The following is an 18,439-nucleotide window of genomic DNA, read 5'->3' as shown; positions in this document are numbered from 1 at the left end:
TCTTTTCAGTCTCTTTGTTGGAGATGTCTTTCTGTCATCAAACTACCAATTTCAACGTGCAGTTGTCCCTGTTGTGTTGTGAGCGAGTATATCAGAGAGAAACATCCGTTAAGTGTGTTTGTACACGCACTTGCTAAAATGCCACGCATCTACACTGATGAAGAATATACAGATATGGTGTATGTTCACGGCTTCTGCTCCTGTCGAAAAATAACGTCGGCGCTTTCCGACACTTCAAATTCATGACCATCGAGTATTTGCCAGTTTTCAACAAATTGGGTGATATATGTATTCTTCCAAGCTTACATTTTTCTTCCGAACATGGAGTTCAACAACCTGTGCAGGAACAGCAACACATTTTTAAGATGGTGCAGCACAATCCAACAACCATCATACGGAGACTTTCTACGCGTATCAGTGTCCAATGAACACTCGCATGGCGAACATTGCTTGAAGTGTACTTGTACACATTTCACATAAAACAACAACAATGTACATTAAATATGTTCTATCTTGGAAACCTATCTCGGAAACCGTTAGGAATATGGCATACGTCCATATGAAGTTTTTTCTTTCAAATGATCGTTTCTGTCATATCCTGAATTCTGACCATTCCTACTGGGACGCACTGTATAATGTAAGGTTTAATTCGTGACGAGAAGGGTGGGAGGGGGATTAATTTTTAGGTTTTGGTGGAATACATTACAGCATCACATACTAGCATATAGACTGTTACCTAGGATGTTGCGGTTGGGGCTGGTTTCGTGCAAAGGGGATAAGCGTTTTCAGTTACACTGGTCCTTTGGTGAAATACGAGTATCTTCGCATGTTACGTAGGACCTCGCTGTCTATGCCTGGCATTCTGTAGGAATGCTTTTTTTTCTGTACTGAAAATAAACCCGCATAAGGATGAGAATTTAATACTGGAGAAGCAGTTCAATAGCGTTCGGTCAAGCTGTTGATGGTATTACACTTCCCATTCCCGTCTGTGTAAATAGAAAGCATTTGTCAGTAGGAATAATAAAAATTGCGACTGTAGACTAAAGCAAATAATTGTTTCTCATCGTTTCATGTTTGTGACCGAAGTCTTTTGATCATTACAACTATGAAGCCGTACGATTTCCTATAAACTGATATCATTAATAAATAACCATCTGGATAACATGTAAATACATAAGATTGATTTTTATGGACTTGATGATGATCTATGTGGTCGTAACTAGCGATCAATAAAACGTTTTTATCCAGACAGCAGCATGTACAGGTGGTCATGACCTCTTTACAATTTGCTATTTGAGGTTACTGTCTAAGTGGTGCTGGCTATCTCCTAATAATTTGAGATGTGAAGTAAGTTATGAGTATGGGTTAAACTGAGAAATACGAGGTTTTTAACGAAGTATGATAAGACATTACAGAAAAACGAGGTGATGGATTGCTGGAATGAGGGAGAGTGAAACAGATTATAGTAACTTAACAGAGGAAGTTTGAAACTTGGACTGAAAATCAATTGTAATCAAACTAAAACAACGCAAAAAAAGAAAATAGTTTGAACAAAAAATAAGTTTTTCGTTTAGGGTTACTGAAAAGAGCGACTGGACTGACAGCAATATAAATAACAGGAACAGAAAATACCATAGAATGCTTTGTTAAACTAAATAGAGTTTTCAGAATCAAGTTTCCGATATGTCTCAAGCTGGGTGTCTATTATTAGTGTACACCATATGTAACTTATGGCAATGAAACAAGTACTTTTAATGTAACTGAACAGTGTTCCCCGATGGAAACAGGACAAATACTTGTACAACTGTGCGAAATTTAGCGAACAATGGAGACACCTGTGTTGAGTATTACCGAGAGAAATGGAAAAAAAAAAAAACAAAAGCCACAGACTGAGTGAAGACGTAATTACAACTGTTTAGAAATCACTTTTCTCTGATGTTTCAGATTCTCTCATCAAGGTGATCGATCCCAAAACGCAGAATAAAGTTTGTGACTGTCTGCCGCCCTGTGATGACGTCAATTACATGATTGAACTAGAAAACGACATACCATGGCAAGTAAACAAACTTTTAAATACATTATAACATCAACGGTACATTCATGGGTCTACAATTTCATACTAATTGTTGTACAGGGTGTACTATTTATTTTGACCACCGCAAATAACTTTTTGTCCAGAAAAAAATCTATTATTGTTGACTTAACGGTGGGCGTGCAATTTTCTTGGGTTCCCATTTGTTTACTGTCAACTCCACAAACGGACGAGCCACGTTATCCCAGATACCTCACTGTGTGTTACTGCAGAAGAGTCAAAGTCTGGTTTGTGTTATGTTTCTAGTAACGTCACGTTTACGCAAATGGTACACTGTGATACACTTGTTGAGGAGAAATATAGGGCGTTATTTAAAAACTATGTACTGCTTTTCATATCTTCGATAAGTACAATGTCAAAAGAAAGGTAATCGTTGTGGTTAATGTCCACCTGGTAGCTAAACAACATTTAGTTGGCAACTTTATTTGGCTTCCGGACAAGTCATTACTGAGTGGTCGTTAAGATTAATGGTACATCCTGTAGAAAATCACTAAGTTAGACACGTCACGACATAGCGGCAATCATTGACAAAGGTCCTAGTGGAAATGACGCGCTGTAGCCATCGTCCAACTTCTGGATGCTGAGTAACAACGTCAATTACAAGGTGAATGACTGTGATGAACGGTTTCTTAGCGCTCTGTTGTTCTTCTGTTACTCATGGTCATAGAAATAAAGAAATCAAAGAAGGTTGAACCTGTTGCAGGAGCGTAGTTTAATCCCTTCGTCCATCACTGCAGGGATCACAGACCTCAACACACCATTTGACGTACACCATCAAAAGTGTCACATGCCCCCGCCGTGAGTTATGTACGGGACAAAATATACTAAGGAGACAAAAGTTGTGGGATAGCTATATTCACATACACAGATAGCAGCAGTATCGCTACACAAGGTATAAAAGGGCGGTACATTGGCGGAGCTGACATTTGTAGTTGGGTACTTCATATGAAAAGGTTTCCGACGAGAATTAACAGACTCTGAACGCGGAATGGTACACTACTGGCCATAAAAATTGCTACACCACGAAGATGACGTGCTACAGACGCGAAATTTAACCGACAGGAAGAAGATGCTGCGATATGCAAATGATTAGCTTTTCAGAGCATTCACACAAGGTTGGCGCCGGTGGCGACACCTACAACGTGCTGACATGAGCAAATTTTCCAAACGATTTCTCATACACAAACAGCAGTTGACCGGCGTTGCCTGGTAAAACGTTGCTGTGATGCCTCGTGTGTGGAGGAGAAATGCGTACCATTATTGATAAAGGTCGGATTGTAGCCTATCGCGATTGCGGTTTATCGTATCGCGACATTGCTGCTCGCGTTGGTCGAGATCCAATGACTGTTAGCAGAATATGGAATCGGTGGGTTCAGGAGGGTAATACGGAACGCCGTGCTTGATCCCAACGGCCCCGTATCACTACCAGTCGAGACGACAGGCATCTTATCCGCATGGCTGTAACGGATCGTGCAGCCACGTCTAGATCCCTGAGTCAACAGATGGGGACGTTTTCAAGACAACAACCATCTGCACGAACAGTTGGACGACGTTTGCAGCAGCATCGACTATCAGCTCGGCGGCCATGGCAGCGGTTACCCTTGACGCTGCATCACAGACAGGAGCGTTTGCGATGGTGTACTCCACGACGAACCTGGGTGCACGAATGGGAAAACGTCGTTTTTTCGGATGAATCTAGGTTCTGTTTACAGCATCATGATGGTCGCATCCGTGTTTGGCGACATCGCGGTGAACGCATATTGGCAGCGTGTATTCGTCATTGTCATACTGGCGTATCACCCAGCGTGATGGTATGGGGTGCCATTGGTTACACGTCTCGGTCACCTCTTGTTCGCATTGACGGCACTTTGAATAGTGGACGTTACATTTCAGATGTGTTACGACCTGTGGCTCTACCCTACATTCGATCCTTGCGAAACCCTACATTTCAGCAGCATAATGCACGACCGCATGTTGCAGGTCCTGTACGGGCCTTTCTGGATACAGAAAATGTTCGACTGCAGCCCTGGCCAGCACATTCTCCAGATCTCTCACCAATTGAAAACGTCTGGTCAATGGTGGCCGAGCACCTGACTCGTTACAATACGCCAGTCAGTACTCTTGATGAAGTGTGGTATCGTGTGGAAGCTGCATGGGCAGCTGTACCTGTACACGCCATCCAAGCTCTGTTTGACTCAATGTCCAGGCGTATCAAGGCCGTTATTACGGTCAGAGGTGGTGGTTCTGGGTACTGATTTCTCAGGATCTATGCACCCAAATTGCTTGAAAATGTAATCACATGTCAGTTCTAGTTTAATATATTTGTCCAATGAATACCCGTTTATCATCTGCATTTCTTCTTGGTGTAGCAATTTTAATGGCCAGTAATGTAGTTCAAGCTAGTTGCATGGGACCTTAAATTTCGGAAATTGTTAGGGAATTCAATATTGCCCGATCCACAGTGTCAAGAGTGTGAGGAGAACATCAAATTTCAGGCATTGCCTGTCACCACGGATAACGCAGTGGCCGACGATCTTCACTTAATGTGCGAGAGTAGCGGCGTTTGCGTGGAGTTATCAGTGCTAATAGATAAGCGACATTGCGTGAAGTAACCTCATATATGAATTTAGGACGTATGTGGAACGTATCCGTTAGGACAGTTTGGCGAAATTTGAGGTTAAAGGGCTACGGCAGCAGACGACCGCCGCGAGTGGCTTCGCTAACAGCCTGACATTGCCTGCACCACCGCTTCTAGGCACGTGAACATGTCGGTTGCACTTTAGATGGTAGGAAGAGTCCCGAGGTGGTAAGAGCTGATGATAGGGTATGGGTGTTGTGCAGAGCTCATGAAGCCATGGACCCAAGTAGTCAACAAGGCACTGTGCAGGCTGGTGGTGGCTCCATAATGGCATGGGCCGTGTTCACAATGAATGGACTGGGAACTCTGACTAGAAATGGTTATATTCGTCTACTTGGAGAGCATTTTCATCCGTTCATGGACTTCATGTTCCCAAACAACGATGGAATTTTTATGAATGGCAATGGGTCATAGCACAGGGCCATAGCTGTTCGCGATTGGTTTGAGGTACAATCTGAGAAAAACTGAGATTCCAACTCCCACTTCTCAGCCATTTTCCCGTGGTAGAATTTTGTAAAAAACGACGTTTCGAACTCTCAGTTAAGGTTTTTTTTAGATAGCTTAATTAGCTACTTTTTCAACTTGGGAGAGAGAGAAATTCTCTCCAATGTGGAGTGATTCCTGGCTGTCCTGACTGAGAAGAAAAAAACTTGTAACAATAAAAAGCTGCTGAGCTTCCCACGGGAATGTAGAGATGGTTCAAATGGCTCTGAGCACTATGCGACTTAACTTCTGAGGTCATCAGTCGCCTAGAACTTAGAACTAATTAAACCTAACTAACCTAAGGACATCACACACATCCATGCCCGAGGCAGGATTCGAACCTGCGACCGTAGCGGTCGCTCGGCTCCAGACTGTAGCGCCTAGAACCGCACGACCACTCCGGCCGGCGAGAATGGAGAGACGAGTATATCCCCGCCAGCCTGTCTCACTCCAGTTTCTAAGATAAGTTTTGCCTCTGAGCACTATGGGACTTAACATCTGAGGTCATCAGTCCCCTAGAACTACTTAACTCCAAGGGTCTAACGCTGCCTCGGTCACCAGATGGACGTTCTCTTGGGAGTCAAGTCTTTTGTCGCCGACGGAACACGTACAGTTGATTGTATCCCTCCCACCCTCCTAATGACGATGTAACACATCAATTGCGTCGCTATTCAATACATCGGTCTCCAGCCGATTTGTCTCCAAGGGTCTAACGCTGCCTCGGTCACCAGATGGACGTTCTCTTGGGAATCAAGTTTCTTGTATCCGACGCAAACTGACAGATAATTGTAACCCTCCCACCTTCGTAATGAGGATGCAACACACATATTGCGTCGCGATTCAATACATCGTTCTCCAGCCGACTTATCTCCAAGAGTCTAACGCTGCCTCGGTCACCAGATGGACGTTCTCTTGTGAGTCAAGTTTCTTGCATCCGATACAAAACTGTCAGGTAAGTATAACCATCGCTCCGTGTAATGAGGATGCAACACATAAATTGCGTCGCGATTCATTACATCAGTCTCAAGCCGACTTTTCTCCTAGGGTCTAACGCTGCCACGGTCGCCGTATGGAAGTTCCCCTGTAAGTAAAGTTTCTTGTTTCCGACTCAAAACTGACAGTTAATTCTTACCGTCCCATCCTGGTATTGACGATGGAACACACAAATTGCGTCCCAATTCAATAAATCAGACTCCAGCCGACTTCTCTCCAAGCGACTAACGCAACCACAGTCACTGGATGGAGGAACTTCCGTGATTCAAGTATCTTGTCTCCGACGCAAAACTGACAGTCAATTGTAACCCTCCCACCCTACTAATGACGATGGAACACACAAATTGCGGCGCGATTAAATATATCAGCCTCCAGCCAACTTATCTCCAAGGGTCTAACGCTGCCTCGGCCATCAGATGGACGTTCCCTTAGGAGTCAAGTTTCTCTTATCGGACGCAAAACTGACAGACCAGTGTAAACCTCGCACCGTCGTAATGAGGATGGAACACACAAATTGCGACGTGATTCATTACATCAGTCTCAAGCCGACTTTTCTCCAAGGGTCTAACGCTGCCACGGTCACCATATGGACGTTCTCCTGTAAGTAAAGTTTCTTGTTTCCGACGCAAAACTGACAGTTAATTATTACTGTTCCACCCTCCTAATGACGATGGAACACAAACTGCGTCGCGATTCAATACATCAGTCTCCAGCCGACTTCTCTCCAAGCGACTAACGCAATCACGGTCACCGGATGGAGGAACGTCTGTGATTCTAATCTCTTTTCTCCGACGCAAAACTGACAGTCCATTGTAACCCTCCTACCCTCCTACTGACGATGGAACACACAAATTGCGTCGCGATTAAATACATCAGTCTCCAGCTAACTTAACTCCAAGGGTCTAACACAGCCTCGGTCACCAGATGGTCGTTCTGTTGGGCCTCTACTTTCTTGTATCCGACGCAAAACTGACAGATAAGTGTAACCCTCGCGCCCTCGTAATGAGGATGCAACACACAAATTGCGTCGCGATTCAATACATCGGTCTCCAGCCGACTTATCTCCAAGGGTCTAATGCAGCCTCGGTCACCAGATGGACGTTCTCTTGGGAGTCAAGTCTTTTGTCGCCGACGGAACACGTACAGTTGATTGTATCCCTCCCACCCTCCTAATGACGATGGAACACATAAATTGCGTCGCCATTCAATACATCGGTCTCCAGCCGATTTGTCTCCAAGGGTCTAACGCTGCCTCGGTCACCAGATGGACGTTCTCTTGGGAATCAAGTTTCTTGTATCCGACGCAAACTGACAGATAATTGTAACCCTCCCACCTTCGTAATGAGGATGCAACACACATATTGCGTCGCGATTCAATACATCGTTCTCCAGCCGACTTATCTCCAAGAGTCTAACGCTGCCTCGGTCACCAGATGGTCGTTCTCTTGTGAGTCAAGTTTCTTGCATCCGATACAAAACTGACAGGTAAGTATAACCATCGCTCCGTGTAATGAGGATGCAACACATAAATTGCGTCGCGATTCATTACATCAGTCTCAAGCCGACTTTTCTCCTAGGGTCTAACGCTGCCACGGTCGCCGTATGGAAGTTCCCCTGTAAGTAAAGTTTCTTGTTTCCGACTCAAAACTGACAGTTAATTCTTACCGTCCCATCCTGGTATTGACGATGGAACACACAAATTGCGTCGCAATTCAATAAATCAGACTCCAGCCGACTTCTCTCCAAGCGACTAACGCAACCACAGTCACTGGATGGAGGAACGTCCGTGATTCAAGTATCTTGTCTCCGACGCAAAACTGAAAGTCAATTGTAACCATCCCACCCTACTAATGACGATGGAACACACAAATTGCGTCGCGATTCAATACATCAGTCTCCAGCCGACTTCTCTCCAAGCGACTAACGCAATCACGGTCACCGGATGGAGGAACGTCTGTGATTCTAATCTCTTTTCTCCGACGCAAAACTGACAGTCCATTGTAACCCTCCTACCCTCCTACTGACGATGGAACACACAAATTGCGTCGCGATTAAATACATCAGTCTCCAGCCAACTTATCTCCAAGGGTCTAACACAGCCTTGCTCACCTGTTGGTCGTTCTCTTGTGAGTCAAGTTTCTTGTATCCGACTCAAGACTGACTGATAAGTGTAACCCTCGCACCCTCGTAATGAGGATGTAAAACACAAATTGCGTCGCCATTCAATACCTCAGTCTCCAGCCCACTTATCTCCAAGGGTCTAACGCTGTAACGGTCACCAGATGATCGTTCTCTTGTGAGTCAAGTTTCTTGTATCCGAAGCAAAACTGACAGATAAGTATAACCAGCCCACCGTCGTAATGACGATGGAACACACAAATTGCATCGTGATTCATTACATCAGTCTCAAGTCGACCTTTCTCCAAGGGTCTAGCACTGCCACGGTCACCCTATGGACGTTGTCCTGTAAGTAAAGTTTCTGGTTTCCGACGCAAAACTGACCGTTAATTCTTACCGTCCCATCCTGGTATTGACGATGGAACACACAAATTGCGTCGCAATTCAATACATCAGCTTCCAGCTAACTTAACTCCAAGGGTCTAACACAGCCTCGGTCACCAGATGGTCGTTCTCTTGGGCCTCTACTTTCTTGTATCCGACGCAAAACTGACAGATAAGTGTAACCCTCGCGCCCTCGTAATGAGGATGAAACGCACAAATTGCTTCGCAATTCAATACATTGGTCTCCAGCCGACTTATCTCCAAGGGTCTAATGCAGCCTCGGTCACCAGATGGACGTTCTCTTCGGAGTCAAGTCTTTTGTCGCCGACGCAACACGTACAGTTGATTGTATCCCTCCCACCCTCCTAATGACGATGGAACACATAAATTGCGTCGCCATTCAATACATCGGTCTCCAGCCGACTTGACTCCAAGGGTCTAACGCTGCCTCGGTCACCAGATGGACGTTCTCTTGGGAGTCAAGTTTCTTGTATCCGACGCAAACTGACAGATAATTGTAGCCCTCCCACCTTCGTAATGAGGATGCAACACACATATTGCGTCGCGATTCAGTACATCGTTCTCCAGCCGACTTATCTCCAAGACTCTAACGCTGCCTCGGTCACCAGATGGTCGTTCTCTTGTGAGTCAAGTTTCTTGCATCCGATAAAAAACTGAAAGATAAGTATAACCATCGCTCCGTCGTAATGATGATGGAACACATAAATTGCGTCGCGATTCATTACATCAGTCTCAAGCCGACTTTTCTCCTAGGGTCTAACGCTGCCACGGTCGCCGTATGGAAGTTCTCCTGTAAGCAAAGTTTCTTGTTTCCGACCCAAAATTGACAGTTAATTCTTACCGTCCCATCCTGGTATTGACGATGGAACACACAAATTGCGTCCCAATTCAATAAATCAGTCTCCAGCCGACTTCTCTCCAAGCGACTAACGCAACCACGGTCACTGGATGGAGGAACGTCCGTGATTCAAGTATCTTCTCTCCGACGCAAAACTGACAGTCAATTGTAACCCTACTAATGACGATGGAACGCACAAATTGCGTCGCGATTAAATATATCAGCCTCCAGCCAACTTATCTCCAAGGGTCTAACGCTACCTCGGCCACCAGATGGACGTTCTCTTGGGAGTCAAGTTTCTCTTATCGGCCGCAAAAATGACAGATCAGTGTAAACCTCGCACCGTCGTAATGAGGATGGAACACACAAATTGCGACGTGATTCATTATATCAGTCTCGAGCCGACTTGACTCCAAGGGTCTAACGCTGCCACGGTCACCATATGGACGTTCTCCTGTAAGTAAAGTTTCTTGTTTCCGACGCAAAACTGACAGTTAATTATTTCTGTTCCACCCTCCTAATGACGATGGAACACAAACTGCGTCGCGATTCAATACGTCAGTCTCCAGCCGACTTCTCTCCAAGCGACTAACGCAACCATCGGTCACCGGATGTAGGAACTTCTGTGAGTCTAGTCTCTCGTCTCCGACGCAAAACTGACAGTTAATTATAACCCTCCTAATGACGATGGAACACACAAATTGCGTCGTGATTCAATACATCAGTCTCCAGCTAACTTAAACCTAACTAACCTAAGGACATCACACACATCCATGCCCGAGGCAGGATTCGAACCTGCGGCCGTAGCAGTCGCGCGGTTCTGGACAAGCGCCTAGAACCGCTCGCAAACCGCGGCGCCGGCCGCTGGTGGCCGAGCGGTTCTGGCGCTTCAGTCTGGAACCGCGCGACCGCTACGGTCGCAGGTTCGAATCCTGCCTCGGGCATGGATGTGTGTGTTGTCCTTAGGTTAGTTAGGTTTAAGTAGTTCTAAGTTCTAGGGGACTTATGACCTCAGCAGTTGAGTCCCATAGTGCTCAGAGCCATTTGAACCATTTTTTGAACACCGCGGCCGGCTAAGATAAGTTTAATTCGCGAAAAAAAAAAACATTCTACGAAGCTGCTCTCTGAGCGGAAAGGTTTTATAAGCAGCATAGCTCAGTATACCGGACTATTTAGAAAACATCTGGGACTGCCCAGCATGTGTCTGCAGTTTGTGACATCTTGGCCGCACACACCTTGCTGGCACCGAAGCAATTGTTTTGTTTTTCTTTATTGTCATTTTAATACCTTATATAAGGTAGGCCGGCAGCGGCAAAACTACGCCGCTCTTCGGCCACAGATATTAAAGTAGAACATATGAAGACATAGAAAAACAAAGCAAAACGATGGATGAGGCGTAGTAAAATAAAAAACGTTCAGCACTGTTACACGAACATAGGCGACAGAAATGACACACGTGAACAGTGGAGCATGGACGGTGAAACACTAAGGCACTAAACACGATGGCACACAAAACACCGAAGGCGCACGAATGTTCACTGTTCGTGTACGAGTCCGGGGAAGTGCCAAAGGGGAAAAGGTGGGGAGGAGGGAGAGAGGAGGGTGTAGATTCCAATGGCAGAGGAGAGGGGAGGGGGAGGAAAGAAGGTAGGGGGTAGGGGAAGCCTGGGGCTTGAGAAGGAGGGAGAAAGGCAGGAGGGAGAGAAGGAGGGAGGGTGCCCTTATGAAAAACACAGGGGATGGAAGGGAAGGATTAAAGTTGGTAGGAGGGGTAGATGGAGGGGATGAGGGCATCATCAGGGAGGGGCGGTTGGTGGAAGTCACCTTGGGTGAGGGTATGGAGAGTAGAGAGATGGAGAGCAGGTGGGACGTGAGAATACAGGTGCGGCAGTGGACGGGGGTGGGAAAGGATGGGAGAGACAAGCGGGTGAGAGGGAGGTGTAGAGGATCCGTATCTGTTCGAGGAAAATGAGGAGGTGCGGGAATGGAATGAAGTCATACAGGATCCGTGTGGGGGATGGAGAGCAGGTGGGACGTGAGAATACAGGTGCGGCAGTGGACGGGGGTGGGAAAGGATGGGAGAGACAAGCGGGTGAGGGGGAGGTGTAGAGGATCCGTATCTGTTCGAGGAAAAGGAGGAGGTGTGGGAATGGAATGAGGTCATACAGGATCCGTGTGGGGGAGGGGAGGCGGATGCTATAGGCGAAGTGGAGTGCATGGCGTTCCAGGATTTGAAGGGATTTGTAAAAGGTAGGAGAGGCAGAGATCCAGGCGGGATGGACGTAGCAGAGGATAGGGTGGATGAGCCGAAACAAACAATATGGGACCTGTAAATATGTACTTGGTGGTCAGTGTCTGGGGCGCCATTTCCTTCTCCAAGCGGCCTAATATTTAGAACTAGTCTCCCACAGGAACCTCCAGGGGCTGATAGCCATTTGCCTTGAGGGTCTTTCAAGGATCCATCAGATTCGTATTACAGAACAAATATGGGACATGCAATTACGAGAATGTACTGAAAAGTAATGCCTCCAAATTCCCTCTGCTGAAACGTATTTGCACCACACTGCCGCTAGAGGACTCCGAATTGTGTGTAACATCTCGGTATGTAACGTAAAATGTGTCAGTGCATAAGAAACAAGGTGCTGGAATCGAGTTTCGAAGTCAGACAGTTCGTCCACACATGACAATGCCAGACCGCAGGCGAGTGCTGCAAAATTTGCAACAATCCGACGCCTTGGGTTCACTGTCATTGGTTACCCTCCATACAGTCGCGATTTGGCCCCATCCGATTTTCATCTTTTTCCAAAACTTAAAGAACACGTTCGGGGACTGCACTTTGATAGTGATGGTTCAAATGGCTCTGAGCACTATTGGACTTAACATCTATGGTCATCAGTCCCCCAGAACTTAGAACAACTTAAACCTAACTAACCTAAGGACATCACACAACAACCAGTCATCACGAGGCAGAGAAAATCCCTGACCCCGCCGGGAATCGAACCCGGGAACCCGGGTGTGGGAAGCGAGAGCGCTACCGCACGACCACGAGCTGCGGTCCTCTCTCCAGTCCTAGCAGAACAGCATTATGTCCACTCAGGACTCCACCAACTATCAAAACAGTACCGGGGATGCGCCCGCCACCCCAACTCACCTGCCCTTTTCTAGTGACGCGGAGAAGGAAGTTTGCACGTTACCGGAACTCAGGCCAATAGGACGGGCATGAGCTTCTGTCAGAAGATTACATGCTGGAAACTGGTTTCAGGATGAGCCCAGTACAATGCTCTGCTTTAGTTTCATCATCCGTGTGAATGATAATTGAAACATCTCTCTAACCATTAGTGGATAAATAATTTACTTTATGTACTCGTTTCGAAGTTTAATTTAATTTTATCGTCTAAAGAAAGCACAGAAGTGCGTAATTTTCATATTTTCAACATTTTCTTTTCTGAAGTAAGCTATGCTGTTTCAGGTTTCTCGGCACAAATATTAAGTGGGGATTGACGAAGTATCCCCAGATGAGGCTCAAACGTGATGTGCTTTTCGGATTTACAGACTTATTAGGTAAGATTGTGTTTATGTTACCTTGCCCAGTGTTATGTTGTGTTGAATCATCAAGTAAATTTTTTCCGTGTCTTCTGCCTGCAAGGGCTTAAAAAGCATGTCAATAGTTTGCCAAATGTGTTCAAGGATTTAACTGGTGTATCATATCACTACTAATATTTTCCAGACTGGAACTTAAGTATTACAGGGACTACCACTATATGAATCTTGAATAAAAACTGCACCAAAAAAAGTGAGCAAAGTTACTGGAGGCGTGTGGTCGTTGTAAAACTGTTACCGAATCAAAGGATAACATACCACATATTTTTGTTTCATGTAGCTGGAGAAGCTTGCATATGACCTACATTAATAAAATTTGAGCATAACTGGAAACTAAAATGTTCGAATTTCAATTGAGACATCAGTGATGCTTTTGGGAAAATGAAAAACGGACCCTTCTAAAGGCGTAGTTAGCGGAAGGCTGAGAGAAATTAATAACGGTAATGAATTTGTAATGGGCAGTCAAATAAAAACTAGACACAAATGTGAAAAAGTAAGTAAACTATTATTTCAAGATTAATCGCCTTAACAAAATTAATGCCACTGTGAGTGTAAGACCTCCATAGAAAAATGTTTGCGGTTGTCTACGGAACAACGATTGTACTTAGGCGTGCAGATTTTCGTCCGAATGTCTTTCTTCACGGCTAGAAAAATGTGGAAATCGCATGGAGAGAGACTGAGACTACATGGCGGATGTATAAGAGCGATTTCCAAATTTTTGGAGCCCTGGAGAAAGACATTCGTGGCCGTCAATTTGCTTCGGACGAAGAGTTGCACAACTGAGCACAACCATGATTCCGAAGCTAACCATAAACAGTTTTCCCTGAAGGCACAGACCGTCTCGTATCATAGTGTACTTTGGGGCCAAGAAAAATCGACTGCTGCAAGCTTCGCTACGATAGAGGTTATCTCTCAACTCACATCACCGTGTAGGCGTCCACTAGCACAGTAAAAAAAATTCAACTGGTGGGTTAATGACGTAAAATTCTACTTCGTGTTGAGAAGGTTAGTGGTAGTTGTTTGTGGCTTTCGCAAAGGGAAGCGTAAACAATTAGAGTGCATGAGTTAGCAACATAAGGTACCAACTACAGTCAGTTATCAACAACGAGGTTCGTTACAGTGTTATTTCAGTCGCCTTCTTACAGCACTCTTTACTGGGGATAGAACTTGCATCACTTTCCATTCCTATGTCATATCAGTTGCTTGCGATTCTTCCAATCAGAAATATTTCTTTCACACTGAGGTGACAAAAGTCACGGGATATCTTTTAATATCGTGTTGCATTTTCTGTTGCCCGGCGTAGTGCAGTAACTCGACGTGGTATACTCAACAATCCCTTGGATGTCCCCTGCAGAAATGCTTAGCCATGCTGCCTCTATAGCTGTCCATGATTGCGAAAGTGTAGCTGGTGCAGGATTTTGTGTACAAACTGATCTCTCGACTATCTACCATAAATGTTCGACTGGATTCATGTCGGGATAACCCGGTGGTCGAACCATTCTCTCGAACTGTCCAGAACGTTGTTCAAACCAATCGTAAACAGTTGTGGCTCACTGACATAGCGCGTCGTCATTCATAAGAATTCCATTATTGTTTTGGAATATGCAGTCCATGAATGGCTGCAAATGGTCTCCAAGAAGACTAGATGGACCAGAGGACCCAGTCCAACCCATGTCAACACAGCACACACGACTATGGAGCCACCACCGGCTTTCACAGCGTTCTCTGCCTCGTGATGACTGGGTGTTGTGTGATGTCCTTAGGTTAGTTAGGTTTAAGTAGTTGTAAGTACTAGGGGACTGATGACCATAGATGTTGAGTCCCACAGTGATCAGAGCCATTTTGGCTTTCACAGTGCCTTGTTGACAACTTGAGTCCATGTCCTCGTGGGATCCGCGTCACACTTTAAACTTACCGTAAGCACTTACCAACTGAAATCGGGACTCATCTGACCAGCCCACGGTTATCCAGTCGTCTAGGGTCCAACCGATATGGTCACGAGCTCAGTAGAGGCGCTGCAGGCGATGTCGTGCTCTTAGCAAAGGGTTTCGCGTCGGTCGTCTGCTATCAGAGCCCAATGACGCCAGATTTTGCGACACTGTCCTAATGGATACGTTCGTCCTACATCCAACATTGATTTGTGCTGTTATTTCAGGCAGTGTTGCTTGTCTGTTAGCACTGACATCTATACGCAAACGCTACTGCTTTCGCTCGTTAAGTGAAGGCTTTCGGCCACTGCATTGTCCGTGATGAGAGGTAAAGCTTGCAATGTGGTATCCTCGGTACACTCTTGACATTTTGGATCGAGGTACACTGAATTCTCTAACGATTTTCAAAATGGAATGTCCCATTCGACTACCTCTAAGTACCACTCCCTGTTCAAATTCTGCCAATTCTCGTCATGCGGCCATAATCACGTCGGACACCATTTCACATGAATCACGTGAGTATAGTTGACAGCTCCGCCAATGCGCTGTCATTTTAAAATCTGTGTTCGCGATAGTGCCGCCATCTGTGCATATGCATATCGCTATCCCATGACTTTCGTCACCTCAGTATATGTTTCGTCTCCTTCAAACTTTTCTGTCATTCAGGTTTCTCCACTGTTTTAATGATTAGATTCGCAGACTTCCTAGTGACCCATCCTGAAGAATGGTTCAAATGGCTCTGAGCACTATGGAACTTAACATCTATGGTCATCAGTCCCCTATAACTTAGAACTACTTAAACCTAACCTAAGGACAGCACACAACACCCAGTCATCACGAGGCAGGGAAAATCCCTGACCCCGCCGGGAATCGAACTCGGGAACCCGGGCGTGGGAAGCGAGAACGCTACCGCACGACCACGAGCTGCGGACCCTGAAGAATGACAATGAACTATTTGCACATAACACAGCTGACCTTATGGCAGATTTGATTAAAATTTTAAGAGAATCATCCTTAATTACAGACACCTAAGTGTGGAACTTCAGCTAGAGCTAGTACTGAGGTATTTTTCTGAAGCTTTTGCTGTGTCGAGGGCAACGGCCTTGCCGCAGTGGTTACACCGGTTCCCGTGAGATCACCGAAGTTAAGCACTGTCGGGAGTGGTTGGCACTCGGATGGGTGACCCTCCGGGCCGCCATGCGCTGTTGCCATTTTTCGGGGTGCACTTAGCCTCGTAATGCCAATTGAGGCGCTACTCGACCGAGTAGTAGCGGCTTCGGTCAAAAATACCATCATAACGACCGGGAGAGCGGTGTGCTGACCCCACGCCCCTCCTACCCGCATCCTCCACGGAGGAAGACACGGCGGTTGGATGGTCCCGGTAGGCCACTCGTGGCCTGAAGACGGACTGCTTTTTTTTGCTGTGTCGAGCGTATCTCTACACAAGAACCACGCAGGAAAAAAGAAAGAATTTGGTACTGGAACAAAGTGTCCACCTGTGACGCCTGTGTGCCGACACGAACACTGTATGCAATTTCGCCGTGTTAGTCCAAATTATTTTTGAACAGAGGCAGCCTTCATTCAGTTCCTTTTAGAAACAATGGCTGATACACCATATTCAAATTAGCAACATACCAACTTGAGGCGTCGCCTTTAGCAATGTTAATGTGAAGTTTTAACCTCACATTTCATTGACAATCACGTTATCAGAGATCGTATTCTAAATGTTACATTTATACCAAAAACAGAATAACACCGGTCGCGTGACGTGCAATGTCGAAGTAGAGAGGGGACAAAAATATGGAACACCACAAACACAACACATTGCATTGTCTAATACGCAGTAGGAAAACCATTCCAGTCGTCTCGGAATGGATAAATACAGATCCTGTTTGGTTTTCGAGGGAATCTTGCAGCATTCTTCCTGCAAAGTAGCGGCAAGTTAAGTTAACGATGATGCAAATGGATAGCGATCACTCAACCTTCTCTCCAAGGCAGATCTGGTGACTGTGGTGACCAGGGAAGATGTGATAATTCATCCTTGTGCTCTCAAAATCAGACCTGGAAGATGCGAGCTGTATGAACGGAGGCCCTGTCATATTGGAACACAGCCAAAATGACCGCATAGTCCTTAGCAGTTAGTGTGACCTTGCACAGTAACGACGGGGCCCACGGAATACCACGCTATGGGCGCCCAGATCGCGACATAACGCCCGCCATGCTTCCACTCTTGGGATATAAATTCAACCAAAAGTTGGAAACACTGTGAAACGAGACTCACCCGACAAAATAACTGCATCGTCCAGGTTTTATAGCTTCAGCACCAAGTTTTCCTGTTACGTGCATTTGCACCACTGATGAGTGGTTTTGGAATTCCAGCGCGCCCTGCACTTCACTGCTTATGGTGTTCCTTTTGTGCCGTTTTGTTCAGCACTGACTTTTGCAGATTTTATTGTCTTATTTTTCTTCACAGTCCTCTTCAATCGCTGTCCGACACGATTGCTCAGCACACACTTTCGTCTGCGTAGTGACTTAGCAGATGACTTTTTTCCGCTTTCCAAATATGCGGTAGAAATATTGGATGCGATGCTTCCTGAAACGTCAAATGCTTCGTCTGCATTGGTCGCGAAAACATCCATCATACAAGACCCACATTCGAACAAACTTAGCTCCGATGCGTAATGTAGTCTGATCATGATTGGCAATTGGAACATATTGTGGACATTTGAAAGGTAATGTTCGTGGACAAATATAACAGGACAACCCCCAAGCCTGGCCAGCATATTCATTTATGTTCAAGCTTGCATTTCTCGCTCTGTTTCATTGTCACGTAGTGCAAGGTAGATGCATTTTATTTACAACGTGCCTTATTGTTCCAGTGTACATCGGTGGTACAGCAGGATTATGCCTCGGATGCAGCGTCCTCAGTTTCATAGAAATTATTTACTTCTTCACCATCCATCTTTTCTGGTTCGTCGTTAAGGGTAAAAGATTGTGCTGTGTAAGAAGAATGGACTCTAGATAATCAAGATATTCTCCTGATAATAAGCAATATTTTATGTAGAAAATGGACAGGTGCCTTTGAATAGACAAACTAGCTTTCTATTGTATTTATTCATAAGTCGCAACATATGCCTAACACAACAAGAATTTCTTTAATACGGATCGTGGAAATATCATGTTTAAAAGGTCACCCTTAGAAGAAAATAGAGAGAAGACATCTTTGCATGATGTGCTGAACCGCCGTGTTACTTTATCTTTCGTATTTACACTAACACTTTCTCTACCTGTGGCTTAATTGTAAAAATTATTTCTCAAGATAAGTCAATTACACTCGCTGAACA

General features: G+C 45.4%; 1 protein-coding gene and 1 pseudogene across 1 annotated transcript in view; both read left to right on the top strand.

Moving 5' to 3' along the window:
* The window catches only part of LOC126249155 (pickpocket protein 11-like), an 80,540-nt gene extending 62,328 nt beyond the window's left edge, over positions 1-18,212 (top strand). The window contains exons 6-8 of the mRNA XM_049950810.1: positions 1,945-2,053; positions 13,037-13,128; positions 17,975-18,212. Coding sequence (XP_049806767.1) covers positions 1,945-2,053; positions 13,037-13,128; positions 17,975-18,120 — 347 coding nt within the window. The 3' untranslated portion in view covers positions 18,121-18,212. The remainder of the gene's footprint in view (positions 1-1,944; positions 2,054-13,036; positions 13,129-17,974) is intronic.
* Positions 16,189-16,306, top strand: LOC126250239 (5S ribosomal RNA; annotated as a pseudogene).
* Positions 18,213-18,439: the final 227 nt, after the last annotated feature.

Source organism: Schistocerca nitens, chromosome 3 (assembly GCF_023898315.1).
Source record: "Schistocerca nitens isolate TAMUIC-IGC-003100 chromosome 3, iqSchNite1.1, whole genome shotgun sequence".
Lineage (NCBI taxonomy): Eukaryota > Metazoa > Arthropoda > Insecta > Orthoptera > Acrididae > Schistocerca > Schistocerca nitens.
Note: the sequence above shows the minus strand (reverse complement) of the source record. Positions and strands in the feature narration are given on the sequence as shown.